Source organism: Lepisosteus platostomus, chromosome 7 (genome assembly GCF_059453375.1).
Source record: "Lepisosteus platostomus isolate fLepPlt1 chromosome 7, fLepPlt1.hap1, whole genome shotgun sequence".
In the NCBI taxonomy this organism is placed as follows: Eukaryota; Metazoa; Chordata; class Actinopteri; order Semionotiformes; family Lepisosteidae; genus Lepisosteus; species Lepisosteus platostomus.
This window is the reverse complement of record NC_142617.1, coordinates 35,917,003-35,926,783: the sequence shown is the minus strand read 5'-3', so window position 1 is coordinate 35,926,783 and position 9,781 is coordinate 35,917,003. Positions and strand designations below refer to the sequence as shown.

The following is a 9,781-nucleotide window of genomic DNA, read 5'->3' as shown; positions in this document are numbered from 1 at the left end:
CACATCATAATGTTAATGCTATGCAGAGGATTTACATTAATATTTTTTTTTATTCACAGTGAGTTGTATTAAAAGTAGCTAGGGTCTTATCATTAATTTGTACGTAATTATTCAATTTACGAAATTAATTTAATTTATTTTTATTGCCTATATGTCTGCAGAAATTACAAATTTGCATATCCAGGTCATACTTATTTAGGGGAGTTCAAATTCTTATTTCCTTATTGGAAAATACATCGGTTTAAGTGAACTGACAAACACCGCAAAAGTCCCCGTGACGCTTTTTACCTTAAATGTATACCTCCGTACGTGCGCAACACCTGGTGACGTCGTAGTTTCTATGGTTCTCCTTGTGATTGGCCTGCCTTTGTGCGCCCTGCCTCCTCTTGTTGTTTTTCCTACAGGTATGTCTTTCTGAAGCGCATAAACAACACGTTGATCATTACTGGAGCTGGGATAGTCTAGATTGAGAGAAGATCCCAAACCGACACCATTGGCAAAAACAACGAAAATCCAAGGGTTTTCACTAATAAAAGCACAGGTAAGCTTGGTGTTTGTACATATGACTTAATGAGGGAATTTGGTGTCTCTTCCAGCGTTTTAATTATTTTGTCTCAGGTTTGGTACTTTTAGATGGTAATAAGGATTTTTTCTTTTCTTCTATAATGTGTCCGGAATCCTATTGAAGCTTTTTGATGTGTTAGTAATTCGCTTTATATTTAATTAAAATAACTCAAAAACAGGTAGTAATTACATAATATATTACCACTACTTGTATTTGTTGTGGGGGAAGTGTTATACTTCTATATATGAAAATATATTGCGATTAGTTACATACAAATGCAAATATTATTTTCTTTCTTATATACAGTTGATCAGTGAATTCAGTCAAAGACCGTTTGGCTGGGTCTGTGTTTGCTGATGTTATTTTTTGTATATTTGTATGAATGTTGAAATAATAGCTTGCTGGTATTTGAAGTGTAGCTGTGCAGTGCTGTGCTGCACTAATATCATCCATGCAATTTATGTGGGTCTGGTGAGTCTGATAATTAACAAGTTCCACTAATTTTTAACTAAATGAATGTAGTTTATATTATCTGTATTCAGAAGTTATGTTAGAGCAAATATGTCCAAGTTTCATATACAGTACAGTATAATGCTTTCAAACTCAGTCAACGCTTCTTGGCCGTTAAGACATAAGTAAGCTTTCGGTCTCAGAATTAAAAGGAACTAAGCGGTAAAAGGGTGGAACATCCTGTTGCTTATGTCGGAAGACGTTCTTATACATACTGTATGTTAATACGGAAGAGTTTGTGTGCTTGCAAGTTTCACATTTTTAATTACCCTCTGTAGTCCATGACTCCCTTAAGAATACATTTTTCCAAGAAAAACTCGAAAGGATTCGAAGGTTCTCAGGGCGTATTTTCTAAATAACAGTACCACATCATGTCAAGTTTTTACCTGAAAGTTGGAAGCGATCCCGAAATCTGTAAGTAGCAACAGAGCTGCCGTTTCCTGTTTTGCCTGCAGATATGCGAATACATATTTGTGACAATTACTTATAATTTGTCAAGACCTGCAAAATTATTTGACTTGCTTCTTCTAAAAACTGAAATACAGACGTTGAGCTCTGATTGCAATTTAAAACGTTCCCCTGTGTTTAGGGATAATGACTTTAAAATTAAGCTGAAGGTCTCCTTAAAATTGTGTTCTCCATTCTGTTTCTATCCAGTCGCGGTTAGTGTACTTTACTTTGCAGTTTGTTTCGACGTGGACAGGTTAAATTTTTCTTTTACCCTAGATACACTGTTAGATCCTCAAGAGTTAACCTATAATTACGTGCAACATGGTGGTTTCAGTGGAGATTTAAGATAAAGAATCTGCTAGGGACAGTTGTAAAAAACAGGCAAAACAAAATGTTGCCGTTGCTGAAGGTATTTTAGTAAAGATTTCTTCATCTGTTTTATGACTATTAATTATATTCTGGTGGGGGTTTTTTTTGTTCCTCAGTCCATTGTATTCATGAACCTCGTGTAATGTGCTGGGTTATTTTGCACTAATAGTCTGGAAATACAATGTTTAAAAGAGACATGAATCGCTTAATTCAAATAAAACATGCCAATAGACAATAAACACACCTAATCACCATCACCACCAAACTACAGTAGTTACTGTACATGAACTGAACTCTCTGCATAAAAAAGTCTCTGCATTCATCTCAAGTATCCCTCTTCCGCCCCACCTTTACCTTGCAGCTACCCCTTAAATGGGGTTTGAGTCTCCTTGTCCTGTGGCCAGGAGGCTACCCATTAACCAAGCAGGTTAAACCTACCTTTTCTCTCCAAGTATTTAAAGCATTAAAAAAATCCATGGATGGTACTGTCCCTAGTCAGTTGGTAATAGTGTTGATTCTACCATTAAAGGTGATACAAACAAACTAAAAAGGCATCTAGAAACCAGTCTTTCAGGAACCTGGTAAGTTGGTGACAGTGTATAAAACTGATTGTTATAACCAACACAAATATGAGCAGGAATGCTCATATTTACGTATTCCAACCTAGCTTTGCAACCAGGACTCTGGAGCTCTGAGAAAACTAATGATCATGCCACCTTTTTCTCATTGTGTGCAACATGGTTCTTTTGTACACAAAGATGATTTTGCTTAACTCTAGAAAATCAAAGAAAGAAATTATCTTCGGAGGCGGAGGTGTATACATAATAGAAATATTGATTTTAATATAATAGCAATGTTAGTTGAAGAACTTACAATTTGGCTACAATTTCTTTACTTATATAATCTTTTAATGGGAAAAAACTGCACCATATTTGGTGCCATCTGTTTCCTATTGTTGTGGGTTCATACTGTATCTCATGCTTTTCTTGTAGGGGCACCAGAATGCAGCACACTATGACCAGAGCAACGATGAACGGCCATTCTGTGAACCCCCAGGTGCTCTCGCTGGGTCAAAAAGATGCACAGAGAGTTCTGGAGGTGTATGTGAGGCGTAGCTTGAGTCTGAATGAGGGAACTCTGGACAAGCTCAAGAACAGAGTTCGCCGGTGGGAAACGACAATGGGGGGAAATGGTAGAGTACGAAGAGCATCTAGTGATACTTCAGTGGATTTGGGACCTCCGGATAAGCAGGACCCAAAGATGGCATCTGAGCCAGCACAGTCTGAGAGTCCTGCAGCCCCGCAAGAGAGCTCAACAGAGCTGATAAAGAAGCACAAGAAGGCCACCAAGAAGGGGAAGAAAACCTCCTTCCTAAAGAGTGTTATTAGTTTATTCTCAAGGAAGGGAAATGAAGAGAAAGAGGAAAAAGAGCCAAATTCAGAGGAAAGGTTGGATGCCAGCATGCCACCGGAGAGCCCCTCTTCTCCAGTTACTTGTCTGCCCATTTCCAGATCCCGCAGTGGCCAGACCTCTGCTTCGCAACGCGGCAGGAGAAAGAGCACCCTGAAGAAGACATTTTCCTTCCGGAGTCGTGTAGCTGATGAAGGGATTCCCAAAACCCCTAAGAAACCATCTTTCCTCGCTCTCCGTACAACAGTGCACAAACCAGAAGGTCTGTACTGTATGTGCATGACATTTTATTATCTCTTTCTGTGATCTTGGTCATTCTAATGAATTCACTTCTAAGGGGGTAAAAAGTCCTTGAACTTGTCTTAGAGCATACATTTTTCACTCTGTACATCTAACACAAGTTTCCCATTGTGTTGTTTCTTTTGTCACTGAAACATCAGTGTGCTTTATTTTTAATGTGGTACAGCTAATATCCGCAAAAAGTAGGTTTCTTTTTTCTAGTTAAAAAAGAAGAGAAATTCTGAATGATTCAAAAGTTATTCCATTTTTGTCTCTTTTTTTTCTGAAGGGCTGTATCATCTTTTTTTTTTTACACAAATATCTAATTTGGAGTGCTTGCATATAAAGTCATGAGATGAACTCTTAATTATTGTCCTGATTGTATGTTTGTTTTTTTATTTCTAGCTGTTTCATATGCAGGACCCAGACAGTTGTACTATGAAAAGCTGTCTGAAGAAATGGTTCGGATAGTGAAGGAGGTGAAGGACATCCCTGATGAACCAATAACTAGCACTACCAAGAAAAGCAGTAAGGTAGCAGATAAAGGCAAGTACATTACTGTTTTCCTCTGTTTTTATATTGTATAATCCTTGCCTTAGATTTGAAAATCAATCACTTGTTGTAAGTGGAATGAATTTGTTATACTTTTTGTTGAACATCTTCGCTTACAGTAGGAACCCTAGTCCATTAAGACAACAGTCATCTTCCAACTAAAGCTTTCTGTTATATACTGTGTATATATATATGATCTGACTTGGATATAGTCATTTTTTGTATGTACTGACAATCTTTTTAATCTCCTAATAATAAACAATTCCTTTATTTGATTTTGATCCAACAGATATACAGTACAGTTTTAGACTTCTCCAGTTCACTAGACCTTGTGTTACTGTGTACAAAAGTCAGTAAAGTAGAAACAAATGTGGGCATATAACTATTCAAATCAGTATCATTGTGTTTGCATATAAGCCAAGCTTTGTGTTGATTAAGACCTGCAGACTTAATCTAACATCCTTTCCAGGAAGAGGTTAGAAAATGGAGGAATGGATAAAAAGACTGGAATTGAAAGGCATATCTTTCACAAGTAATTTCTATACGAACTGCAAACAAATTTAATAAATTTAAGTTTGTTAAATGTATACATTTAAATTTTAAATGTATAAGAGTATGTTTTATAGTGTCTGCAAGACCTTTAAAAATACACAACGTTTCGGCTGTGGAGCCTTCTTCGGGTGTGAGAAGAAGGTTCCTCACACCCAAAGAAGGCTCTACAGCTGAAATGTTGTGTTTTCTTTCTTTTCTTTTTAGCATGGAATAAACCTCTTACTTGTTCCTTTGCAGCCTATGCATGCTGACACAGCTTCCTAAGTGAACTACTTTAAAAATACACTTCTAGTCTATTTTATTCCAGGAGAAAGACTGTGTATTCTGAGGGGAGATCAAAAGTAAATATGTCAATAATAAAACAAGAATATAAATAAAATCTAGTAAAAGTGTCATATTTTGTAAATCCAACAAGACCACTGCTGCTAGGAAAAGTAGTGCTTTGCATTCATTTTATTTTCATTTGTACTTCCAGATGAAGAACTCATTAAAAAGATTGTCAGTATTCTTCAGTCGGAAGGAGATCTTATCGATGAGAAGGTGCGTAGTTTTCATTGATAACAGAAGAGCAAGAGCTAAAAAGTAAAAAAAAAAAAAGAAATGTGACAGAGGTAATGGGGTTTACACGTCTCCAGCTGATTTTGATAGACCTGCCAAAGCTGTTCGGCAAGTTTTACAATGTGGTATTTGCAAATGTACAAGAGCTCTTATCTGTAGTGCAGAAACAAAGGACAATATTGAACATTGTAGTAACTATTGAGATGAGGTATTTGTTATGTGTGAGTTTGTACCAAAATGACTGGAATACTAAAAGCTCTGGTTAAAAGAACAGGTGACCAGCAATTTGAAAACATTTACAGTTGAGAACAGAATGGTTGAAAGAGAGCAAAGAACACAAACAACTTACCTTCACTCCCACAGTATGTAATACTTTTAATATGGGGATAGCACATAACAAAAATGGAATGCACAGTTCAAGAAGCAGATAAATATAATTTCCAGGGAGAGCCCAAAATCCACACCTTTTTGAGGTTTTGTTAAAAAATAAAAAACAGAAATCAGTTTGGACAGGTAAAAAAATATCTAAACATGGAAATCCGACAACACACTATAATTCACAATCTTGAAAGTGAAGAAAACAAGTTTTTGATAAGTATTTTAAAAACAATGAAAATGTAGTCCTTAGTGCTTTTCCAACTCTCCTGAAATAATTTAGAGTGTAAGGATATACAAAACAGCAGGATTTAAAGGTCTTACATTTTAATGTAGCCAGTAGCAAACAAAAATATAAGTATTGTTATTTAAATTTATATAATTCAATATACAGCATATACTGTAAATGCTACACTAAATACCTCTCCTTCAACCCTGTTCTCTTAAACAATGTAAATTATTATTTGAAATAATTTTCCTTCGGCAGAAACATTTTCGCTCCGGAAGAAACCCTTCCTATATTACTGTATGGTCAGTATTACTGTATGGTCAGTATTAGAACAACAGAAAACCAAAGACCCTAAAGATTTCTGAATAGTAAAATTTGTGTTGAGGTGAACAGGAACCAGTGATTAACTGGTAACACTTGAATAAATGAAATGGGCATCTAACACCTGATGTTGAAGACATTGATGCATAAACAGACCTAAACACTACATAGCAAAACAATTTGGGTGTAAAGATGTAACTGCATTTAAACTTCATGCTGTAAAATTTAAATTAAATTATATACACACAAATAAAAACTTAAAAGTATAAAGTTAGGTATGCTTTTTTGCTGATGCTAGTTGTAAAACCCCTCCAAACTGTATGTTGAGATATGATTGCTACCTTTTTAAGATTTGATAACTTTTGCTTGTGTATTGTAACGGCTCTGCTTTGTGCACTAATACAACAATGTCCCCATTTATATCATTAGAAAACGAATTACTTTTTGTGCAATGCCGGTAACTGTTGTTTTTTGTAGCTCAAGGAGAATGTGACGATGAGCAACTTCTTCCAGAGAATGAACTACAGCTCCTTCCGGGAGCTAGCTGACCAGTATGTGGAGACGGAGACTCCCAGCCGGCGGCCCCAGGGCAATCCCCCGCTGGAGCTGGTGAAATTTGCTTTCGCTCTGGACTTTACTGCAAAGGTAGCTGGGATCTGCAACCACACAGTGAGCTGTGTCATGGGCTTTGGCAACCAGTACCTACAGGACCGCTTCACCCAGTACCAAAACAGTGGGAATGTGGTAAGGAGGGCAGAAGCCAAATTTCTATACATCGGATTTTCTTTTGTACTTGTTAATCATGCACCTTGTGTCCTGTGTGTCTTGTTTTGATTTCCTGCTGCTTAATGCTATGTTAACTTTCAAAATAGGCTCACATTTTTTTGAAAAGCCATTTCTTTTTCCTTTCTCCTCATAAAGCTACTGAAGTTTAAGAATTTAGTTTAACTGTGTTCTCAGAATAGTTTATAGTTACACCTCAGGATATTAGAATTAGCTTTTGTTCCAGATTGAAAAGGTTTAAAAATCTCAGTGTGTGTCTAGGAGCATGATAAAGTTTGATGGCCGTGTCTCTTCATAAACTTTTATGAAAGGCTTTTGGGGAAGTATATTGGTTCTGCAGAATCTCTAATTATTCTTATCATCCATAGCTTTTGGTGAAGTATATTAGTTATGCAGGATCTCAAAATATTCTTATCATCCTTAGCTTGTTTTTGTTTCCATCTTTTTGCACTTTAGTGAACGATGGTTTAAACAGAAAGACAAACAAAACGTCACAGAAAATAGGAGAGGATACAAATAATAAAGAAATAACTAGATTGAGACAAAGTAGATAGTAAAAACTGGGTACAGTATATGACAGGTTTTAGTGTTTCTTGTACAGTTTCCTTTAGCCTGTTTCATGTTTTTCTCTGCAGCTTTTAAAAAAAGTGTATGCATCTGTTTTAGTTCAGCAAAATAGAGAACCGCTGAAAGAGTGAGATACTTTTGCAAATAACTTTATCCAAATTAAATTGTTTCTAAAATATGTACCTGACTGGGACCTATACAACAGACATCAAAATTTTTATTGTAACCTATATGCTAACAGTTATTTTCAAATTGAGTTTAATAATTTCAAGGGTCTTTGGGCTTCTTTATTTAAATGTCTTTTTTAGAGAAACAATATAATGGACAGTGGTTTCCAAATAAAATCTTTTTTGTCATTTGTAAAACGTTATTAATATTAGAACTCTTGTTTGGTAAGCATGTATGCATACCTTTTATTTTTCATTCATATTTTGTGGGAAGCTGTTTGTATTTATTGTTCTTTTTTTTTTGCTCTTCAGGACACTGTCATAGCAGAAAATCTTGCCAGTCCCGACTGAGAGAGAGAACATTCAGTTGTGGACTGAAGTTCAGTTGCATGGAATATATTCTCAACACTCTGACATGACTGTTTAATCAACTACTGTACATCTGCACTAGTTTTTTCAACCAAAAAAACCTCATGATCATTCACAATGGCTGGCAAGAAAAAAAATAGACCTTCATGTTAATGAACAACGATTTAAAAAATTATCAGTGATCTGTGCTATGTTTACATAGATACTATGTAAATTAACATTACATTGTTTTTAAAGAAATCACCTGCATTTTTTTTTTGCTGAATTTTAAAAGGCACACAAGTAACTTGTAACAGTATTGGATTACTTTTAAAAAGTAATGTTGTCTAGCCCTGTGAAGGATGCTCTGGTTTGACGTGCGTGTCATCAGGATCCATTACTACTGTATGTACACTTGCCAAACTGTGGAATGACACTTTTCACTTAATTATTTCCCAGAAAATGATGAAAGCTCTTGTAATGTTGATTATATTGGTGCATGGTGTATACATTAGATATTGAAGTTGTTCACTGAAAAAAATGGACACCCTTGGTATTTAACCTCAATTGTTTTATCCTTTTAGTACTCCCATGTATCACAGACCTCCAGAGGCAATTTTCGCCTAGAGTGAGAGAGAGAGAGATCACTTTATTAGCCATATACAATTTCTTGCATTAGGAATTTGTCTTCCCAGCTTGCTCTCCATGAGACACACAGACAGGGAGAGAAGCTTGGGGTCAGAGCGCAGGGTTAGCCATTAATACGGCGCCCCTGGAGCAGTTGGGGTTAAGGGCCTTGCTCAGGGGCCCAACGGAGAGTTGTGCATAGAACAGTAACGGGCGGGTCGGACTTCTAACACTGCTTTGACATGTGCCTGTTGGTAAAGGCCAAACATTGTTTATTTATATTCTGACCATATATCACATGTACTCCGTATGCTGGAAATCCAATACCAAAAACCAAGGCACAACATATACATCACTTATGTAAAAGATTGAGTTTTTTTTCTAAAAGTACCAAATACCAGGAAATGGTCACAGTTATCTTACTGTTTTGTCAAATGATCAACAAAAAAGTTGTTGTCCTTGAGAACATGCAATAGAATCACAGGATCTTTCATGCTTTTGACTTGTGTTAATGTAATTTCATAGGCTTTAAGTAATGACTTCCAAACTGTGCCAGAAGGAAAGAAATGTGAAAATTAAATGTATTTTTGTAGGAACTGTTTTTAAAGTTTACCCTGCACTATGTGAACTGAACCTCTTTAAAATCTATTTTTTGTACAGGTCTAGCTTGTTGGTGGAATCAATATCTAAACATTAGCTTTTATGGTTTTATTTTTTTAATCTGTTTTTATTTTTCATTTAAAAATAAATTAACTGATCATGTACACATTATGATTTCTAGTTCTTGGACATACAGGTACATGCTTTTTGGATTAAAGTATGTTCGGATATTATGTATAATGTTCTATCATACAAATGACTACCTCCATTGTGTAAAATAAACAATATGATTAAGTGATTTTAATTGAACTAGTGTGTTTGTATATCATTTGCTTGGTATAATATAAATGCCAGATACTTCTTAATGTGTTAAAAAGGAAATAAAAATTGGGAAAGCTGAGCCAATATATCTAAACAAATAAAAATAATAACTTTTACACTGTAACTGGCATGTAGCACATGCACCAATATTGGAGCTGCATGACTCCTAAGGTTCAACAAATTTGTTAAGGCATCAAA

The 9,781-nt window shown here is 35.6% G+C and overlaps 1 protein-coding gene across 2 annotated transcripts; it reads left to right on the top strand.

The window, feature by feature from the left end:
• Positions 1-382: 382 nt before the first annotated feature.
• On the top strand, positions 383-9,566 carry LOC148658627 (uncharacterized). 2 transcript variants are annotated; one of them, XM_088640035.1, is made up of 6 exons: positions 383-541; positions 2,887-3,566; positions 3,989-4,129; positions 5,163-5,227; positions 6,648-6,914; positions 8,000-9,566. In XM_088640035.1, exons 2-6 carry the CDS (start codon positions 2,897-2,899, stop codon positions 8,036-8,038), a joined length of 1,182 nt encoding a protein of 393 aa, XP_088496161.1. In that variant the 5' UTR covers positions 383-541; positions 2,887-2,896; the 3' UTR covers positions 8,039-9,566. The 2 variants fall into 2 exon arrangements, with proteins under 2 accessions (XP_088496161.1, XP_088496162.1); XM_088640036.1 differs by lacking the exon at positions 383-541 and adding an exon at positions 1,266-1,489.
• The last annotated feature ends 215 nt before the right edge of the window (positions 9,567-9,781 follow it).